General features: G+C 43.9%; 1 protein-coding gene across 3 annotated transcripts in view; it reads right to left on the bottom strand.

Annotated features, from left to right (window-relative positions):
- Positions 1-22,761, bottom strand: part of LOC135224562 (probable tubulin polyglutamylase ttll-15) — a 233,454-nt gene that overhangs the window by 11,267 nt on the left and 199,426 nt on the right. For all 3 annotated transcript variants that reach the window (XM_064263671.1, XM_064263670.1, XM_064263672.1), the window contains exon 4: positions 12,538-12,706. In XM_064263671.1, the coding sequence (XP_064119741.1) occupies positions 12,538-12,706 (169 nt within the window). The remainder of the gene's footprint in view (positions 1-12,537; positions 12,707-22,761) is intronic.

Raw genomic sequence — 22,761 nt, 5'->3', positions numbered from 1 at the left:
TTATAGAAATGACCACCACAGGAGGGATCTGAATGAATTCTATTCTAACATAATCTCCGCTATACTTGCTTCGGGCAGGACTGCCTATAGATTTCGTCAAGGTAATTCTCGTAATATACCTGGATGGAATGACTTGGTTAAAGATCTGTATACATACTCACAAGAAATGTTTTTACTGTGGAGGCAAAATGGTAGCCCAAGGGAAGGGCACACTGCATTGCTAATGAGACAGGTGAGAGTGCAGTTCAAACTTGCTCTTAGCCCTCTTACGCCAACTGGACGTATTTTACGTCGACTTACAAAAGTTTTTTTTAAAATTCGCGGAAAAATACTTATTGGCCTACCAGCCTAAAACTTTTGAATCACGCGCCTTGGGGGATGCTGGGAGTTCACGGATCAAGGTGTTGTTTTGTTTACAATCGTTACGCAGGCGCGCAAGCGCGATTTCTTTCTTGCCGCACTAAAAAGTATCTGACACATCTCAGAAATTATTTCGTCACTTTGACATAATTTATGTACCATTGTAAATTAGCCGTTACATGAAGTATTATATATGAAAATGTGTGCATTTTTATGTAGAATACAACAATAAAATACTCATGATTGTAGCTTTTATCAGTTTTGAGATATTTTCATATAAATAACGATAATTGCCAAAATTTCAACCTTCGGTCAACTTTGACTCTACCGAAATGATCGAAAAACGCAATTATAAGCTAAAACGCTTATATTCTAGTAATATTAAAGCATTTACCTTCATTTTGCAACAAATTGGAAGTCTCTAGCACAATATTTCGATTTATGGTGAATTTATGAAAACAATAACATTTTCTTTACGTCCGCGCGGTAACTCTTCCGAAAAAATCATACGTGCAATTGTGGTAATGTTTGCACCATTTTAAATTAGCCGTTACATATAGTTTTATATATGAAAATGTGTGCAATTTCATGTAGAATACAACAAGAAATAATTGAAGGTTGTAGCTTTTCTCATTTTTGAAATATTTGCATATAAATCACGATAAATAGAAAAAAAACCAAGTTCGGTCAACTTTGACTCTACCGAAATGGTCGAAAAACGCAATTGTAAGCTAAAACTCTTACAGTCTAGTAATATTCAGACATTTATCTTCATCTTGAAACAAATTCGAAGTCTCTGGCAAAATATTTAGATTTATGGTGAATTTAAAAAAAATCTTTCCTTCCCTCCGTGCGCGGATTCTCCGCCACAAATCTCTGAAATGCGTACGTACCATTCTCGGAATATTTGCTCCATTTCATATTAGGCATTTCATAGAGTTTTATATATGAAAATGTGCGCAATTTCATGTGGAATAAAACTAAAAATATTTGAAGGCTGTAGCTTTTCTTATTTCTGAAATAATTGCATATAAAATAAATATATATAAAAAAATTCGACATTCGGTCAACTTTAACTCATCAGATATGGTCGAAAACTGCAATTGTAAGCTAATACTCTTACAGTATAGTAATATTCAATCATTTGTCTTCATTTTGAAAGAAATTGGAAGTCTCTAGGACAATATTTAGATTTATGGTGAATTTTTTGAAAAAAATATTTGTTTGTCTGTGCGTTACGAATTCATGCATTATTTTGTGATAATATTTTCTCTGTGTTGCTTTTATCGTTTTACAATGTGTTATATACCAAAATGATTGCAATTTAGTGTAAATTACAATGAAAAAAAGTAACTTGTTACCTTTAACCGTTTTGAGCACAGTGCGACTTGAATACAATTATATATGAAATTTCGTTTTTGCGCTATCATATATCGCATTATTTATATATGATAATGATAATTTTTTCATTTCTGATGGTTGCATACTAAACTTCAGCCAATGACAAAAAAAGGAGCCAAAAATGAACTCTTAATCTTGAAAACTAAGCGCGCTGTGATTTTTTGAAAAAAAAAAATTTTCCGCTTCCACGCTCACTCTGAAACACCTCCGGCACACGGGAGACAATTTTTTTTTTACCGCTTCGGCGTAAGAGGGTTAGGCACTGCAGGTTAAATGAAAAACAACTAAGAGCCAATGCAATGTCTAGAAACTTAGAATCTGGTGATTATCCTCATCTTTGGAAAGATATCCAGTCCTTAAATCCCAAAACTAAAAAGCTATCACAGAGAGTAGGGGAAGCAGTCGGAAACGAAGCTATCGCAAGTATGTGGGGCGATCACTTCAACAATATCCTGAATTGTATAAATGATCAAGATTTCCTTAGGGATGTAGATAAACTCCTTACTGACAATTTCATTTTGCAGACCGTATTACGCCAGGTAACATCAGCGATGCCATAAACAGCCTACCTAATAGTAAATTGCCCGGCTGTGATGGTCTTCATGCAGAGGCTTTCAAATTCTGCCATCCAATAATTTACATTTTGCTAGCTGCCCTATTCAATGCGCGCATAATTCACCGGTTTCTTCCAGACTCCCTACTCTTAGTTCACTTGATACCATTAATCAAAAACAAGCTAAAGGATGCAGCTGACCCTGGCAACTACTGGCCGACTGCAATCACAACGATCATCGAAGATACTTGAGTCGGTTCTTCTAGTGAGACTTCTCTCCTTCTACACACCACTGACAACCAGTTCGGGTTTAAAGCATACCACTTAACCGACACCTGCATCTACATACTGAAAGAATTGCTGAACTACTACCTATCATCAGCCTCTCCTGTTTCCCTTTGTTTTGTAGATGTGAGAAAAGCATTTGACAGAGTAAACTACCTGAAGCTCTTCCTGAAGCTGCATAAAAGGGGCACACCCCTGTATCTAATTGGCATTTTACATTGCTGGTTCTCCACACAGCAATTCTGTGTCAATTAGGGTAATGTATTATCGTACACCTTCGGCCCCCTAAGCGGGCTTCGGCAAGGGGGCATTCTCTCTCCATACCTGTTTAATACGTACACAGATACCTTGAATGTCAAACTGAACTCACTCCTAATCGGATGCACTGTCAATGAAACAACTATAAACAACCTTTGTTACGCCAACAATATGGTTTTGATTTCCACATCAGTGCAAGGTCTCCAATGACTCATCAACACTTGCCGCCAATATGCAGAGGAATTTGATATAATCTACAACGAAACCAAGACCCAGTGCATGTCGCTGCTCCCGAGATCGCTTAAGCATATTACAGAACCACAAATTTTCCTCGGAAACCATCAGCTGGAATTCATGCACGAATTCCTGTATTCGGGTCACGTTATCACCAACGACCTAAAAGATACGGCAGACACTGAACAGAGGTGTCATAAACTATGTGCAACTGGCAACATGATTAAAAGGAGGTTTGCCTTCTGTCACCAAGACATGAAACTATTGCTCTTCCGCTCGTACTGCTACAGTATCTATGGGTGTTCCCTCTGGACGAACTATACCCGAGAGACCATGAGACGCATCACTGTTGTGCACAATGACATTCTGAGACGCCTCACAAACACTCCCCGCTACCACTCCGCCACACAGATGTTCATAGAAAACCACCTGGACAATTTCAAAATTATTGTTAGGTGAACAATGTCCAGTCTGGTAACCTGAGTGAGAAACAGCAGCAACTCGCTCATACAAAGCATCCTAAGGAGTGAAGCAAGGAGATCTAAATTGTGGGAAAGATGGGAAAATGAGGCCTTTGTCCCCTAAAAGAACTTAATCTCTGTATTGGCAAGATGTCATCTGCAGATCTTGTCATTATTAAATTTATTGCTGATATTTTAATTTTTCATTATTACTGTGATTACCATCAAGCTAAAGCTTTTTTACATTCAATTTTCGTATTTAGCCCTCTGTACCTTACTACTGTAACCACCGAAGGTCTCTAGTTGAAATTTAAGTTATATAATATGTGCACTAACTGTTATAACTCTTAATGCATATTTTATTTTCTCACCAATATTATTACTGTTATTACCAGTATTATGATTACTATCTTTTATGCAACCTCAGCTATTTTGTGGATAAGTGCTGATTATTCTTTTTTTTTTTATCATGTTGTCACATGTATCTAGAATTGTGTATGTTACTGTCTGTCTTTTGTATATTCAATGTATATGGCCCTGAGCTGAAATACAGGATATTATTATTATTATTATTATGAGAAGGAATCACACATCAAAAATCCATGCACTTTACATAAAAAAATTTAAACTATACTTGCAAATTTAAACCCTGGAACACATTCAAGCACTTTTAAAAGTCACCCTCACCATACCCAAACATCTTCTTTTGAGGGTAACCAAAAGACGCCCCTCTGCCCTACAACCTATATCAAGAAGACAAGAACATCATGCAAACTTACTCGTTCAAACAAAAAAGCCCAGATTTTCATTAAAATCAGATAAATTATCATTGCTTTTTTACTATACACTCCTCTCCAGAATGAAACTTAACTGCAGTGAGATGCTAAACTGGTAATTTCTGGGCTCAGCTCGTGTCGGCCTATGAAAGTATCCTTAATATCATTCTTTCTAGGCAAATTACCAGAGAAAAACAAAATTAAGAAAATGTCAGTAAAACTGACTCGCTCACTCTATAAAAGAAGTGTCGGTATGAGAATAGGGGCGAGTGGGATCACTACCACGAGTCATTCACCATTTAGACCTTCCAATCTAAAATCCCCACCAGAGAGAGCTGATACTAAAGGGTGATGCGGCCGCTACTACTACTACTACTGACGCCACGGACAGCAGCGCCCCTAGCGGACATCCTTAATCATTAGACTTACACGTTGTACGCTTTTTTCTCTCGTGCCGTGTTTTCTTGGGATTTATCTCTTTTATTCACCATGGAACGTGCTGCCATCACATCGGCTAAGTTAAGTGCCTCATAAGTAGTATTTTACCGTATTTTAGTCTTCCAGGGACCAGTATTTTCCTTCTAATAGGTCATATACGGTCTCCCGGTTGACTCGTGGCGGCGCCATGCCGCCTCATGTTAAGAATTCCTGGTCTTCCATACTGGGACTTCTTATACTTATGGGCTTACTATATCACGTTCATCGTTTTTTACATCGTTTTTATAGCTAGGACAGCCCTTTTACCATTTCTCTTAGTTTGGTATTTAGGGCTATTCTGTGTTTCTGGCCCAGCATCCCGGCTCTTGCTCTTCATCGGCTATCGCTGGCTCCGAGTAGTCAACTGTTCCTCGGAACAGTTTGCCCCTCCTGGGATTCTTTTTCTTTTATAAAAAGTGTCTTTTCCCCTCTTTACGATGTATTTTTAGTTTTATTTAGGGTGTTAGGCTAGCCTAGGTGCATGTCCCATGTGTTGGTACAGTCTGGTTCACGTGGCCCTTCCACGGTTGTGTTGCTATCGCGGCTTAGGCCACTTGCGGTCACGTGTTCCATAGCACCTTACCCTTCCCCTTCCCTCCCTACCCAGGTATAGGGAGGGGTCATGGGGGACTCCTTGGTTACCATGACAACCACAGTAGCCTTCCTCCCTCTTTCTCTGAGGAGGCCAGGAGCTCCCTCCCAGCTGGGGTATAGGGCGACCACTTGTCTCGGGTACCGGGTCACCGAGCGGGTGGGTAGTTGTTGGGACGGGGAGGAGTAGGCCACCCCCCCCCTCTCTCTCTCTCCCGCCGCGTTACGCCGGGAACCCCCCCCCCCCATTGCTCAGTCCCCCCTTTCCCCTACTGTAACGAACGGAGCCTCCGCTGCAGCCGGGGCCCTTTGGTTATAGTTCGTCTGGCTCCGCCAGGGCGGGCAGTGGTCTATTGCTTGCCTACTATATCCTGCCTTTTTCCCGCTACCGGAGGAGAGCTTGCTTCTTACCGCGGCACTTCTTCTAGTAGACGGGGAAAAGATTTATATATACTTTCGTTATAAATATAAGGATGTACCCTAATTTTACGGTGAATTTTAGTATTAACTAACTGTGTGTATACCATCTCCGTCGTTCTCCGTCGTGGTTTCATGGCTCACCACCACACCTGGTTGGATATTCTCTCTTGTCTCCGGCGTAGCCTTAGACAACTCCAACCGCCTAGTTACCACACGTATTATGGCGGGGCTCTGGTTTAATCTAACTTTCACGCTCCGGCATGCAGCGGAGCAATTGTTAGGCTGTAAGTGTTCTCAGATACTTATGTATCTTTCCACTTACAGGCTACCAACTGTCAGGTCCTGGGGTGTAACGCGACGCTTTACGACCCCTGCGCCCACGATGAGTGCAGGACTCACGCCCCGTGTGCCACGACCCACAACGCTATGATCGTCTGGCACCCAGAAGCCTGCACCATTTGCTATGACCTTGTCAGTCAGCTGGTGGGGGGGGTAAGTCGATTTTAGACTTCTTTATCGTATTACTAATAACACTTAGTCATAAGCTTGTTAACCCCGTCCCCGCCACTAAAGCTTCATTTCGCCTTCTCTTTCAGGCTGCCGCCGTGAAGGAAGTCGCCTTAGCAACCCTGAAGCGCTTGGGTGGGCGGCTTCGGGGAAGAACGCCGCCAAGGGCCAGCCGTACATCTTAGATAAGAAGCTGGCCGTTCAGATCTTCCCCGGCGGCAAATCAACAGGCTACGTTGATCCCATCTCGGCAGCCCCTCTCATCGCTTCCATACAGCAAGAGGTGCAGCAGTCGTTCGGGTCCGCGGCTACGCAGGAGCTGGTCCCAGACGTCGCAACTTTGGACCTGAACATCGAACCTATGGCGGTAGGGGCGGATGATTTGTTGGTTGAGGTAGGTGTGTCGGGCGCCTAAGGTCTTTCCTTGGGTGCTCCTGGATCTTCTCCTGTCCCTTCTACTGCTTCTTTTCAAGGCTTTAAACGGGATCTGAGATCCCTGCCCGCTCTCCCGCTCTCTCTGTACCCCCAAAGGTGAAGGGACAGAGAGAACAGAAGACCCTCCACAAGACGACTTCTAAGAAGTCGTCGTCGTCTTCTTCAGTAAAGAAGTCTTCGACTTCCTATGCTGACGCGGTGAAGGCTAAGCCGAGCTCTTCGTACTCCAAGAGCTCTTAGAAGCAAGGCTTCTAATGAAGGAAATGGCTCTGCGCTCCAGCCGAGCCAATGCCTTCTCCGGCCTCCACCGCATCCACTCCGGCAACGCCGGTTGGAGTAGCGGGACCGAGCTCCTTTGATCCCACTGCCTTCTCAGCAGTGGTGATGCAACAGGTGGGAGAGATGGTAGGCTCGCAGGTCTCCGCCCTCGGAACCAGGTTTGAACAGATGTTTGCGCAGCTGTCAAACACCCTCAGTCAGTCGGGCCAATCCATCCAAGATCTCTCTGACAGAGTTAGAGAGAATGAGGACCGAGTAGCTGGGCTTTCTCAGGCTCCTCAACCAATCTCCCCAGTAGCAGGTACTGGCATTCTCCAGCTACCTCCATATGAGTCACTACCAGCCTTCTACCATGGATAACCCATGGAGAGTAGGCTTGCTTACGCTCCATCAAGGACGGTATGATCTCTGTCCCGGAGTGTGGAACTCGAAGAATTGAGGACTTCGAGTTTTATCCTCCGGGATTAACTCAGCCTTTCATTGGATATGCTAGGCTGACCGTGGCGGCCCTCACTAGGGAGGACAAGATTTCCCGAGAAAACGTGCTATATAGTAGAGAGCACGCACAGCGGGAATGGGTTCACTGCCTGGAGGACTGGGAGTGTACCAACACTAAGCTCCAGGCTTTCAAGAGTCCTTTCACTATTTTTGCGACGGAGGAGGAGGCTTCTCTTCCGTTCGCTACCAAAATAGTGGAAGCGACTCTTCAGGCAGTCCTCAAGGATGAGCCCATGCACAGCTGAGGGAAGCTGATTCTACTTCTCCGCTCTTTCCAGCCTTTGGAGAATTGTGGGAGAACTTGCCTGCCACATTCACGATTGGTAAGCTTAAGCCAGACTGCGCAATGGACCAGTTTGGCGAAAAGCTTTCCAAGGCTGCCTGATACTTTGATTCAGGCAGAGTTCGATGCTCGAACTAGGTTTGGGAGGTCCCTCAACTCCTTGATTATCACTGAAATGGCGGCACTATCGTATGGCACAGAACCGCTATTCAAGATTCTGGCCGGCCAAGTCTCAGCTCCAAACAGTTCAGACGGATGCTTTCGACTTCTTCCAAGCTAGGAGGAAACTGCCGAAAGCACGTTCTGCAGGAGTGCACTATTAGGCACGAACCTAATAGACTCCTGGCTTCCAGAGTCCGCTGTGAATGAGGTGCACCACGAGGCTGCTAGGCTCAACCAGAGCCTTAGAGCTAGGTGGGGCATCTCTTCTAAGAGGAAGCAAGAATCCGCCCCTGCTGCTGGTAAGAAACTCAAGAAGTCTGGTAAAAGGTTCCAGCCTTACCACAAACATCAGCAGCAACAGCAGTTTCGTTCAGGCCGTCCCAGTTACCCAACAGGGACAACCATCAACTTCGAAACAGGCCCAACCCATCCTCCTGTTGTCCCCTCAGTCGCAACCCTCAACCTCCTACGCAGTCTCGCCGGCCTTCAACTCTATGTATGAAGGTCAGGCTTACCCAGCCTTTAATAGGCTTTCGAGAGGTAGCAGGGCGAGAGGCCACTTTCGCCAGCGTGGCACAGGGAGAGCGGCTAGGGGAAGGCAATTCAGAGGAGGGCGCGGAGGTCAACCCGCCCAACAACAGTGAGGCTCCCCAGGTAGGAGGGAGGCTGTTCCTCTTCCGTCACAGGTGGGGGTTCAGCAAATGGGCACAGAGCATCGTGTCCAAGGGATTGGGTTGGAGTTGGATCAAAGATCCCCCTCCAATCAAATCATTTTATCAGGAACCATCAAAAGAATTGACAGATTACGCGAAGGAACTCCTTCAGAAAGGAGCTATTGCGAGAGTCAAGCATCTAAAATTTCAAGGTCGCTTATTCAGCGTGCCAAAGAAAGGCTCAACAAAACGAAGGGTAATCTTAGACTTGTCAAAGCTAAACTCTTTCATTCGTTGCGACAAGTTCAAAATGCTTACCATCTCGCAAGTAAGGACCTTACTTCCCCGTGGGGCCGTCACATGCTCCATCGATCTTACAGACGCATACTATCATATCCCTATAGCCAGGCACTTCCGCCCATTCCTAGGCTTCAAACTAGGAAATCAGACGTTCTCATTCAAAGTGATGCCCTTCGGTCTGAATGTAGAGCCCCCAGGGTATTCACGAAAATAGCAGAAGTGGTGGTTCAACAGTTGAGAACTCAAGGGATAATGGTAGCAGCATACCTCGACGATTGGTTGATCTGGGCACCAACAGTCGAGGAATGTCTCAAAGCCACGAAAAAGGTAGTTCAATTTCTGGAACATCTGGGGTTCCAGATAAACAAGACGAAATCCAGACTTACTCCAGAGTCTCGTTTTCAGTGGCTAGGAATCCAATGGGATCTGTCTTCCCACAATCTGTCAATTCCGGTGGTCAAAAGGAAAGAAATAGCCAAGTCTGTGAAACAATTTCTCAAATGCAAACAAACATCAAGGAGAAACCAGGAAAGAATCCTAGGTTCTCTTCAGTTTGCCTCAGTGACAGACATCCTCCTGAAAGCAAGGCTGAAAGATATAAACCGAGTTTGGCGATCGAGAGCAAACGCCAAATCTCGAGACAAGTTTGCTCAGTAATTCCACAGATCCTTCGCAATCAGCTCCGTCCATGGACAAAAGTGAAGAACCTGGCCAAACTAGTACCCCTTCAATATCCCCTTCCAGTGTTAACCATTCACACGGATGCCTCCCTGTCCGGGTGGGGGGGATATTCTCAATTCAAGCAAGTTCAGGGGACTTGGTCAGTTCAGTTCCGCCAGCTTCACATAAACGTCTTGGAAGCAATGGCAGTATTTCTTACCCTGAAGAGACTTCTTCCCCCGAAAAAGTCTCATCTAAGACTAGTTTTGGACAGTGCAGTGGTAGTTCATTGCATCAACAGAGGAGGGTCCAAATCCAAACATGTGAACCATGTCATGATAGCCATCTTTGCACTAGCAGACAAACACAAATGGCATCTGTCCGCCACTCACCTGGCGGGGGTAAGAAATGTGATAGCAGATGCTTTGTCCCGGTCGGTCCCTATGGAATCAGAATTGGTATGCGACGACAAGGGTCTTCCCAGTGGATAGGCCGGAGAAGGTCCCAGGTCTCCAAGTGGATCTCTTCGCTTCACAAGCGAACCACAAGCTCCCTTGCTATGTGGCCCCCAACCTGGACCCTCTGGCTTATGCCACGGACGCCCTGTCGTTAGATTGGAATCAGTGGAGGAAAATTTATGTCTTTCCTCCAGTGAATCTTCTTTTGAAAGTCTTGAGCAAGCTGAGGACTTTCAAGGGACTAGTAGCTCTGATTGCTCCAGACTGGCCCAAGAGCAACTGGTATCCTCTGCTTCTGGAATTGGGTCTCCGACCTCAACGGATTCCCAATCCCAAGCTGTCACAATCAGTACAAATGAGGACTGTGTTCGCTTCCTCAGGAATTCTTCAGACCCTAACTTTATGGACTTCATGAAGTTTGCGGCTAACAAAGATGCTAACATTGATCCACAAAACATCCTCTTCCTAGAATCAGATAAGAGAGAGTCAACTATTAGACAATATGACTCAGCTGTTAAAAAATTAGCATCCTTCCTGAAAGAATCAAACACTACAACCATGACAGTTAACTTAGCTATATCCTTTTTCAGATCCTTGTTTGAAAAAGGTTTAGCAGCTAGCACTATTACTACTCATAAATCCGGCTTTGAGGAAGATCTTTCAGTTGGGTCAGATAGAACCTAACAGAATCTTACTTTACGTCTATTCTAAACCCTGTGCTAGACTTAGACCTTCTCAAAGGCCTACTGTAGTCTCATGGTTCTTAAATGATGTCCTCAAACTAGCCTCAGATACTGACAACTCGTCTTGTACATTCATAATGCTTCTTAGAAAGACTTATTCTTATTAAGCCTAGCTTCAGGAGCTAGAATTTCAGAACTGTCGGCTCTATCCAGAGATGCGGGTCATGTGGAATTCCTCCCCTCAGGAGAAGTTCTGCTTGCTCCGGATCGTAGTTTTTTGGCTAAAAATGAGGATCCTCTTGCAAGGTGGGCTCCTTGGAAAGTCATCCCACTTCCGCAAGATCCTTCTCTCTGCCCAGTATCAACTTTAAGAGCTTTCTATCTCGCACATCCTCAAGATCCTCAGGTTCTCTCTTTATGAGAGAAAAAGGTGGTACTTTATCAGTAAAAGGAATTAGACAACAGATCCTTTACTTCATTAAACAAGCCAATCCTGATGTTCATTTCCAAAGGCACGATGACATCAGAGGAGTTTAGGCCACCTCAATTAACTACTTTCAACATATGAACTTTGAGGATCTTAAAAAGTATACTGGATGGAAATCTCCGACAGTCTTTAAACGTCACTACCTAAAGTCCTTGGAATCTTTAAAATTTTCTGCAGTAGCAGCGGGAAACATTGTTTCTCCTGATACTGTATAGTAGTCATAGTATAGATCCAGGTCTCCTTCCTACCTACCTCGTCCAACATGCCTCACCCTATCGCCATGCTACTCGGATACTCTAGCCTTAGCCGCTGAGATCATATTGGTGGATTGTCCCTTATTTTTTTGCTAGGGACATCCACACTATGTACTTATAATGTACTTCAGTGTCCCTACCCTTATTTATATGCTAGGGTAGGACACAATGTGTTTGTATATTATGTAAATATCTTACTTAAGTGAATCTATTTTGTTAATTTACATTGCATTACTGGATATTACTATGTTTAATATAAGTTAATTTTAAGTACTTTATATTGTTTGCTTTCTTTATCATGTCATTGTTTAGGATAAGTTAGCTTTAAGTACTTAGTTTGTATTCTGTAATGTCCCTGATTCACTTATATTATATACCTCTTTTTTACAACTGATTTCATTTGTCCTTATTCCCATCTTGTCTGTTTCTCTGGTACTCTTTCATAGGCCGGACAACGAGCTTAGCTGAGCCCAGAAAAGGGATTTTGGACGTAGGAAAAAATCTATTTCTGGGTGATTGGCTCGTGTCGCCCTATGAAACCCACCCTGTCTTTTTTACCCACCCTGCAGGACAAGATGTTCATAGATTAAGGATGACCGCCTAGGGGCGCTGCTGTCCGTGGCGTCAGTAGTAGTAGCAGTAGCGGCCGCATCACCCTTTAGTATCAGCTCTCTCTGGTGGGGATTTTAGATTGGAAGGTCTAAATGGTGAATGACTCGTGGTAGTGATCCCACTCGCCCCTATTCTCATACCGACACTTCTTTTATAGAGTGAGCGAGTCAGTTTTACTGACATTTTCTTAATTTTGTCTTTCTCTGGTAATTTTAGATTAATTTTGCCTAGAAAGAATGATATTAAGGATACTTTCATAGGGCGACACGAGCCAATCACCCAGAAATAGATTTTTCCTACGACAAAATCCCTTTTTTATGCTACTTAAAGTGACACTAATTGCTAGACCCCACCAGCTACTTAAAACTACACAAATCAAAAACGATCTTTCCATACTTTAGTGATAACACCTTTAAATACAGATAGTAAATTTAGAAAATCCAGTCTTACTTTATCTTCTGCCCTTAGCCAAGCATCAAATGAGCCTTTCATCCCGAACCCAAATTCCTTGTAATATTTGGCAAGTGAGGGTACCTTCCAAACTGGCATATAATCATCACCAACAACATATTTATCACGAATTTCTGGATCAAAAGGATGGTATTTCTCAGGGCAAAATCTGAAAGGAAATTGTGAGATAAGTAATTTATCACAGCATAAAATAAATCAGTAGGCAATCTCCATTATCAAGTCATCATATATTCACAGTTAAAAGTAAACTAAACTTTTTCAATGCTAAAAATACTGTGTAAAAATTAACTGCCAAAAAGTTACTATAAATACTCATTATGTAGGCCCTTCTGTGGTAGCAGTTGTCTCAAGACAGAACTTAGATAAGTCTCCCTTTCCACCTGTAAGAGTATGCCTCATTGTGAAGCATTATAATAATCATTTCCTTGTTATTCAAAACATTCAAACTTCCATTATTATAGTAGTGATATTAATGACACTTGCATAACTTTTTTTCTTATTCCTTGGTAGGTGTATATTTTTGACAGCTTGGAATTTATAAGTGGACTTCCCATCAGCAGTAACCTCTGAACAACTGAGCTAGCTCCCAGACATCTTTTTCAGTTAGTCATATACGTATTCTTGATGTTGGATTACTTTTAAGTATATATGTATACATAGTATATGCCTTGAACCACTTAATGGACTCTGGGTTTAAATCTATGCATAACTTTTGCACACTCAAGTCATTATAACCTTGGAGTACATATTATTAAGTTGACTTTGATGCAGTGTTTAGCTTAGCACTCAGTTAAAACCATTGTTAAATTTGTTATTTTTTCAAGTAGCTTATTAAGCTATTGTATTGCCAAGTATCAAAGACAAATATTTTTCTACAATAAGTTTCTGAAATTTAGTGTGTCCTGAAGGCCGAAAGTTATTTTACAATGGGCCCATCCTAAACCCAGAAGAAGATAAAATCTTTGTTAGAGAGTAATCAGAACTGCTGTATGACCTTTACATACAGCTTATAAATTATTCTAGTTAAAACAGTAAAACTCAAGTATCATTAAAAAACAAAAAATATATGTTGTCATACATGTTCATTCCCACATCAGCAGACTGTGGTAGACAAATTAATAGACAAGTAGTAACTTAAATGTTGTACCATGTCAACATTACCCATATTTCCCTCTTCTTAAGCAACCCTGACTTAATTCAAAGGAAACATTATAAGCTGCAAAATGATATTGTTAAGATACAATAAAGTTTGTTCATACTTACCTGGCAGATATATGTATAGCTGTATTCTCTGAAGTCCGACAGAATTTCTAAAACTTACGACACACGTAGTGGGAGTTGGGTGGTTAGTACCCATTCTCGCCGCTGGGAGGCGGGTATCAGGAACCATTCCCATTTTCTATCAGATTTCTATCTCCACTGTCTCCTGAGGGGAGGTGGGGGAGACTAAAAAATATATTATATCTGCAGGTAGTATGAACAAACTTATTGTATCTTAACAATATCATTTTGTTCATGAAACTACCTGTCAGATATATATATATAGCTGAAATCCCACCTTGGCGGTGGGAGAGACAGAAAAAGGATTTTAGGAAACATATAATGTAGATGATTGACATCTTGGTTCCTTACCTGTTAGCATAGCTGACTTCGTGATTACTGTCACCCAAGCCTGCTTCTGCTTCACTAGAGTTACCAACAAGGTAGTGACCTGTGTAGTTGGTGCGCTCTAGATGATCTGTCAATGGGGACGGGACCACAATGTGACTAGACCATGACCATACTTCTGAGGGCAACGAGGCAAAACCACCACCTAAGTTAGCCTAACAACAAACTCCCATATACCAAAGGCTAAAGGAAGGGACGACCGTACTCGGCGGCCGACCCTACAACCATAAACATTACAAATATTAAAAACTCACCTACCCTTTTCTATGGGAAAGGATGAGTGCTATCTCCTGCCCCCAAAATAGTGTCTGCGGCGACGTATGGTCTGAGAGAGTAACAGTTTTCATAGGTCGTTCTCACCTCCCGTAGGTAGTGCGAGGCGAACACTGAGTTACTCCTCCAAAAAGTAGCACTTAAAATGTCTTTAAGAGCCATGTTTTTCTGAAAGGCTATTGAGGTCGAAATAGCCCTCACTTCGTGCGCATTAACTTTTAGCAGCTTAAAGTCGCTGTCTTTGCAAGAAGAGTGCGCCTCCTTAATGGTGTTTCTTAAAAAGAATGCCAGCGCATTCTTGGACATGGGCATGTTTGGTCTCTTGACCGAACACCATAAGTTCTCCGCAGAACCTCTACAATCCTTCGTTCTACGAAGATACTCTTTAAGAGCCCTAACAGGACACAGGACTCTTTCTGGCTCTTGACCAATGATCTCTGCCATACCCTTGATCTCGAACGTTTTAGGCCACGGATTGGAAGGGTTTTCGTTTTTGGCCAGAAACGACATACCCAAAGAGCAGACCGCATTATGCCCTTTGAAGCAGACGTGTTTACTAATAGCCTGTATTTCGCTAACTCTCTTCGCCGTCGCCAGAGCAGTTAGGGAATACAGTTTTCTTCGTCAAATCTCGTAGAGACGTAGAGTAAAGAGGTTCAAAGCGATTTGACATTAAATATTTGAGGACCACATCCAGGTTCCACGAAGGTAACTTCGGTAGCGGCACCTTGGTCGTCTCGAAAGATCTCAATAGATCATGGAGATCCTTGTTATTAGCGAGGTCAAGACCTCTATGGCGAAAAACTACAGATAAGACGCTTCTGTAGCCTTTAATGGTTGACACTGCAAGCTTCAGATCTTGTTTAAGATAAAGCAAGAAGTCGGCGATCTGGCTCACAGAGGTAGTGGTAGAGGAAACTCCTTTTCTCTTACACCAACTTCTAAAGGCTGCCCACTTCGATTGGTAAACCGCGATTGATGAGGGTCTCCTCGCGGTGGCGATAGCTTTAGCCACTGATTTCGAAAAACCTCTCGCTCTGGCCAACTTCTGGATAGTCTGAACGCAGTCAGACTCAGAGCGGAGAGGTTTTTGTGATACCTCTCGAAGTGGGGCTGTTTGAGTAGATCTCTCCTTAACGAAAGAGATCTCGGATAATCCACCAGGTAGAACATCACCTCTGTGAACCAGATCGCTGCGGGCCAAAAGGGGGCGATTAAAGTCAACCTCGTCCCCTCCGATGCTGCGAATTTTCTCATCACCTCCCCCAGGATCTTGAAGGGGGGAAAAGCGTAGAGATCTAGGCCCGTCCAATCCCATAGAAGGGCGTCTACTGCTACTGCCCCCGGATCGAGAACCGGGGAGCAATACAGGGGGAGTCTCGCCGTCCTTGATGTTGCAAAAATGTCCCCTAAGGGACATCCCCAAAGACCCCACAGCTCCTGGCATACGTCTTGATTGAGGGTCCACTCTGTCGGCAATAACTGTCCTTGTCGACTGAGGAGATCTGCCCGGACGTTCTCGACTCCGGCAATGAACCTTGTCAATATCGTGACTTCTCTCTCCTTTGCCCAAAGTAGAATCTTCTTTCGCTAGAGGGCGGAACAGGGAGCGAGAGTGTGTTCCTCCTTGTTTCTTCAAGTATGCCAGGGCTGTGGTGTTGTCCGAGTTGACTTGAACTACACGACGGGAGACTTTGTTCTGGAAGAACTGGAGCGCTAATTGAACCGCTGCCAGCTCTTTGAAGTTGATATGCCAGGTTACCTGTTCCCCTCTCCAGGTACCTGACACTTCCTCCCCCCCCTAGAGTTGCTCCCCACCCCGTGGATGACGCGTCGGAGAACAACACTAGGTCGGGGTTCTGAAGCTTGAGGGATATGCCCTCTGACAGCTTCCACGGATCGAGCCACCATCTTAGATGGTTCTTCACCTCTTCCGAGATGCTTAACTTCATGTCGAAGTTGACCTTGTCTGTCCAGTTGTCCGACAGAAAGAACTGAAGAGGTCGGAGGTGTAGCCTCCCCAGGGAAACAAACTTCTCCAGCGAGGAAATGGTCCCCAGCAGACTCATCCATTCCCTCACCGATCATGAATCCTTCCTAGAAAGGCTGACACTTTTCTATGCCTTGTTGCTGACGTTCCTGGGACGGAAAAGCCCGAAAAGCCACTGAATCCATCTGAATCCCCAGATTACACGATGGACTGTGTTGGGGTCAGATGTGACTTTTCGAAGTTCACCAGAAGTCCCAGGGACGCAGCTAAAGACAGAGTCGTTTTGCATGTCCTTCAGGCACCGGGTCTGCGAGGAGGCTCGTATGAGCCAGTCGTCCAGATAGAGCGAGATTCTGATGTTGGAAAGATGGAGCCACCTCGCCACGTTCTTCATTAAGATGGTGAAGATAAAAGGGGCCGTACTCAGTCCGAAACAAAGAGCCCTGAATTGAAAGACCTTCCCTTTCAGTACGAACCGAAGGTACTTCATCGATTGGGGATGTATCGGGACGTGAAAGTAGGCATCCTGTAGGTCGAGTGATACCATCCAATAATCTCCAGGTCTTAAGGCCAACCCCCAGAAACTGACTGAGGTGTCTCCATCTTGAACCTCTGCTTTTCTATAAAGAGGTTTAGTTTTAGACGACTTACGTCCAAGACCGGCCGCCACCCTCCCCGATTGTTTTTCGGTACAGAAAACAATCTGTTGTAAAATCCTGGCGTTGCCAGGTCTAAAACCTGTTCCACTGCTCGTTGTTTCTCGAGCATCTGCTCGAGCAGGTCGAAAAGTATCCTCCGTTTGTTTGAGGATACGATGGGGACAAGTCCCTGGGAGTGAAGTCAACGGGGCGGCTTTATGAAAGGGATCTTGTAACCCTTCTCTATGACGCCGAGAGACCAGGTGTCCGCCTCTCTTTCTCTCCAGGCTTCTGCAAACAACTGCAGCCTGGCTCCTACCGGTGGCTGAAGGAACAATCTCTCACTTCTTGCCCCTAGACTTGGAAGGGGCTCTACCTCTAGGAAGGCTTCTTCCTCGGGGTAACGATCTAGCGGAAGTCCCTCCACGAAAGGGCTTCTGCTTTCTAAACGGTTGGGCTCCTGAAGACGTTGAAGGGCCAGCCGGACGTCTCGAAGACTGAGCCAACAGGTCTTACGTGGCTTTCTCTTGAAGACTAACTGCCAGATCCTTCACCATAGCTTGGGGGAAGAGATGACTCGAGAAAGGAGCATACAAAAGTTCTGTCCTCTGTGCGGGAGAGACAGACTTAGCCGCAAAGTTGCAATAAAGCGACCTTTTCTTCAGCACACCTGCTGAAAATGAGAGCTAACTCCTCTGAGCCATCCCTGACGGCCTTGTCCATGCATGACAATACACTGGACAGCTCCCCCAAGCTAATCGAGTCTGGATTACGTAGGACTGGTTGTCTAAAAGCTCCGAGACACCAGTCTAAGAAGTTAAAGACTTCCAAGGACCTAAACAGTCCCTTCAAAAGATGGTCCAGTTCGGAAGTCGTCCATGACACTTTAGCTGAGACTAAAAGGGCCCTCCTTGAGGCATCAACCACGCTGGCGAAATCTCCTTGAGCAGACGTAGGAACCTTCAATCCTAATTCCTCGCCTGTTTCATACCACATCCCTCCCTTACTGCTAAGTCTAGACGGAGGCAGGGCAAAAGTAGTCCTTCCCTTTGCTTTTCTAGACTCCATCCAGGCGTTAACCTTCCGGAAAGCTCTTCTAGTAGACAAAGACGTCTTCATTTTCACGAACCCTGGAGTCTTGCTTGCCTTTGACGACGAAAACTGTGAAGGAGGAGAAGGAGGGGCAGAAGGCTGGAAAGTATCCCCAAACAAATCACGAAGAAGCCGTGCCAAAACTTGGTAATCTGACGAAGCAGATGTAGAAGGTTGTTCTTCGTTAACATCCTCAGAAGAACCGCTAAGTTCTCCTTCTTCCTTACCCGAGTGAAAATCCGAAGGAAGAGGCACAAGTCCTTTCGCTCCAAGTCTCCTGTCCGAACGATGCCGAGAAGAAGAGGGTAACGGATCCTTAACAGTCACAGGATCAGGAATCACCCTTAGAGGAGAACGTGAAGAAGAAGGAAGACGTGAAGCGTCAGCCAAAGCCTCGGGAACAACATCCGAGTGATAGCGAACTTCTACATTCGCGTCCACAGAGCTCTTACTACAACGTTTACTAGCGTCCATCTGAGCGTCCAACCTAGCGTCCTTCCGAGCGTCCAAATCAGCGTCCGACCGAGCGTCCAGCGAAGCGTCCAAAGGAGCGTCCATCATAGCGACTCTTCTAACGTCCCGCGAAGCGTCCTTACGAACGTCCCGCGAAGAAACTTGGTCAGCTACCCGACTTGCGTACCGTTGAGCGTCGACACTCTCATGTCGAAGAGGGGCAGAACGCATAGAAGTCCGTCCGACAGCAACAAACTCGTCGTCAGCAGAAGCGTCGAAGTCGGAATGCTGAGCGTCATCTCGACGAGAAGAGAGAGGAGCATGATGAGATCTCTCTCTAACCTGACGTCTAACGTCACCTCTAGACGAACCCTGGAGAGCAGAACGAAGTCTAGAGGGCGAAATATCAGGAGACGGGGACGAAAGAGGAGCAGTTGGAGAAGACTGCCTTGTTCTCTTGATCGGAAGTCTATCGTCTTTCTTGCGACGAGGAACCGTCTCCTTCTGCTTAAGTAAAGCGTCCAGTTGCCGTTGCATAGCAATGATGATCTCCGTCTGAGAAGTCTCCTTACGCAGAGACGAGCTGCGCTTGTGAGAAGGAGAGGGGCGAGGGGACGCCTTCTTCCTTCTCCCAGGAACAGCCTTGGCTCTAGAGCGACTGGGGCGCTCGAGGGCGTCATCATCAGATGAGTCCTAAGACTTCTTCTGGGCGGAAAAGCTACGCTTTCCGGAGAAGAATGCCACTCAGACATAGCATGACGTGAAGCGTCTAGATCTTGAAGAGTCCTCTTCAAAGGTCACGAATCCGGACGAGATTCCCACCCCTTGCGCGGGGAGGACGCGTCGGAAGACAAGAAACAATCCTTCAGGATACGTGCTCGAGCACGCTCCTTAGCAGCCTGGGAAGCGTCCACAGGAACTGCTGAAGGGACGTCAGATCGGTGGGGGGTCCCCGTAACCCTCCTTCGGCCTTCGACATGCCCTCTCCCTGAGTCCTGGGAGTCCAGCAGAGGTCCCAGCCTAGAGGCGCTATAGGGCCGATCTGACTAGGGGCACTATCACTGCACTTATTTTGCCTGTTTTCAAGGGCAAGCACTTTAGATTCAAGCGTCTTCAATGAATCCAGGATAAGCAAAAGGGCATTACCCTCCGCAGACACCACTTGAGGGCCCGAAGGCAACACTACGGGGTTAGGAGACACAAAATCTAAAGGAGGGTTACAAGGGGATACATTAAGATCCTGTCTGCTACCCGACTTACTCCTGGAGGAAGACCTCCTGATCCTATCACGTTCTAACTTATTTACGTAGGATTCATACGTCTTCCATTGTAAATCATCCAAGCTTTCACACTCATTACCGCGCAAATCATATTTACACTCTTGCCCCCTACACCCTTTACACAATGTGTGAGGATCAACCAAGGCTTTTGGTAGCCTAACCTTGCATTCCACTTTCGAACACACCCTGGCGCTAGCCGAACTACATCCAGACATATTTAAGGAAAAAAACTAAGCCAAATTCAAAACAGTCCAAAGTCACATATGCCAAGCTATCGATCCAAAACCAAAAAACCAAAAAGTCAAGAGGATACTCAAGCAATGAAAAGTTTTCCAAAATCCTGAGGCGGAGGTGTGTAAACAGTTGTTTACGACACCGGCAACAGAAGAAATCTGATCGAAAATGGGAATGGTTCCTGATACCCGCCTCCCAGCGGCGGGAATGGGTACTAACCACCCAACTCCCACTACGTGTCGTAAGTTTTAGAAATTCTGTCGGACTTCAGAGAATACAGCTATATATATATCTGACAGGTAAGTTTCATGAACAAAATAGAAATTCTTATGATAGTGTCTTCAAACTTTCACACCTAACTATTTCATACTTGGTAACAATGTACAAAATATTTTCATATTTTGAAGATAAAAAAAAAAAATAGAAAATTTATACTATTGTATTCAATTTAGAATGCCATGTTCATGATAGGTTTTTTAACAAAGTGAAACGGCAATAAAATGCTACTTCATAACCCTAATACTTCCTATTGTCAAGTTTTGTTTTTCTTTGTCTGAGATTTAAAAAAAAATGCTGAGCCTACACACAATGCTATCTAAATCTTGAAATACTTCACCAGCATGTGCTGAGCAACAACGTATTGGCAAAGAAAACTTATGATGCAACACAGCTGGGGAGTTTACATTATAAATGTTAATGTGTTAGTTTTTCACTTTGCTGATATGCCAACTTCAGAAAAACTTATTTCATATTACGTACACTAAAATCAATGAGTTTGAAGAAACATAAAATATTGCATTTTTAGGACAAATGGACTGAAAACCTACAATCATCCACATGCAGTACCAACCAAAGTCACGCTAATAAATGGGACAAGTGATTGTGTGCAGAGCACCTACCAAAACAAAGCAATTAACTTATGAATACTGCCACCCAATTCATCATTTTCAAAATTTTGCTAGTCAAAATTGAGGTGCTTCTTTGTTTTTTAATGCCAAGAAATGCCGTGATTTCTATTAAAACTATTATTATATTGGATTACTGGTTAGGGTATGAATAAAAGGTTCAAATAATTTCACTTCTGCATCAATATCGTAGTTGCATAATTTTGCAAGCTAATTTAGAGAATACAGTATTGCTTTAAGTGCTGAAACATGTCAAGTGTAGTATGACTGATAATGTCTTAGCATAGGTGTATTGGGAAACCAAGCAAACATTGCTATATACTGCTACTGTTTCATGGACAGTATTGAGAAGGGCCCCCTTGTTATGTAGAGCTAACAGGGGGTAAATATGCACTCCAGATTAACTCTGCAAAAAATTCAGACTGAGTGACCTCTTAAAGGGCATTCTAAACTTTCAAGAGGAGCTATCAGAAGTCTAGGAATTCTATGGTGACATTTCCTCCACAACAAAGAGAATCTCTTTGTCAATGAAGGACATGGGCAGAGCTAAATCAGGAGAAGGGCTCTAAATTTAATAAGTTTAAGTCCTTTCTTGCTCTCAATTCTAACAAGAGATGGAGCAAAATTTCCATGACTTGAGAAACTTTCTTGAGGATATATATTCCAAGCCAGAATCTTGTAGCCCTCCATTTCATCACTATAAGAGTTTTTCTTTCTGTGATATATTCAAAAGTGTCAACAAATATGGAAAAACTCTGATAATATACCATCGGCACATAATATAAATTTTCATTAAAAAATTTATTATTTGGATACTTACCTACTGTCAAAGTTCTATATCTCCTCACTAATTAGGAGAGTCGGCATTCAAACAAAAAGTCGAAAGGCTGCCTGGATGACTGTCTAGTTTACCTGTTCTCCACCAGGTGTTTCAAATGTTTTAGCTTGTCCGAATTCTCCTTGACAGCTCACAAAGTTGTGGGGAGGCTGGGTGGGGTCTACTTTAACAATAGGTAAGTACCCAAATAATAAATTCTATAATGAAAATTTATATTATTTGAGCCGAATTTTACATCCTGTTAAAGTTAGCCGCTTCCCACATTAACAAGAGGACAATATTTTACCTCCTGTTAAAGTTGGCTGATTCCCACATTAAGAAGAGGACGGTGGGAGGTGAGGCTAGATAAAAATCCGCTCAGCCAATTGAGCTAAAGGTTTCTTGCATGAAACCCAAACCCTTCTTACCTGATCCGGAATCCTTTCTGGATTCTACTTCCACCAGAAGTTGGATTCCATTTATGAGCAAGGCTCTCATACATGTGCAGCAAAGAGCAGCCTTGTGGAGGAAACCATTTCATTAAGCCTGTGTCCAAAAGCCCTATAAAATGACAGTCACTTTAAATAAATACCTTTATGATATAAAAGTACGCTCCTATACAAAATAATAAAACCTGGGATTTAAACTGGAAAACACTACCAACTACCAGTAGTGGATTAAGGGCTTTACTGTTTTTAAACAAGATTCTGTATACTTAAGGTAGCGAGCAGGTAAAAACCAAATTGCACTTCTATTGTGCCACATCAATCCTATCCTGAAGTGACAAATTGACATAACATTAAACAAAGTTATAACTGCTGCTCACATTATGAATGTTTACCTTCAATAAAGC

This window comes from Macrobrachium nipponense, chromosome 12 (genome assembly GCF_015104395.2).
Source record: "Macrobrachium nipponense isolate FS-2020 chromosome 12, ASM1510439v2, whole genome shotgun sequence".
NCBI lineage: Eukaryota > Metazoa > Arthropoda > Malacostraca > Decapoda > Palaemonidae > Macrobrachium > Macrobrachium nipponense.
Note: the sequence above shows the minus strand (reverse complement) of the source record. Positions and strands in the feature narration are given on the sequence as shown.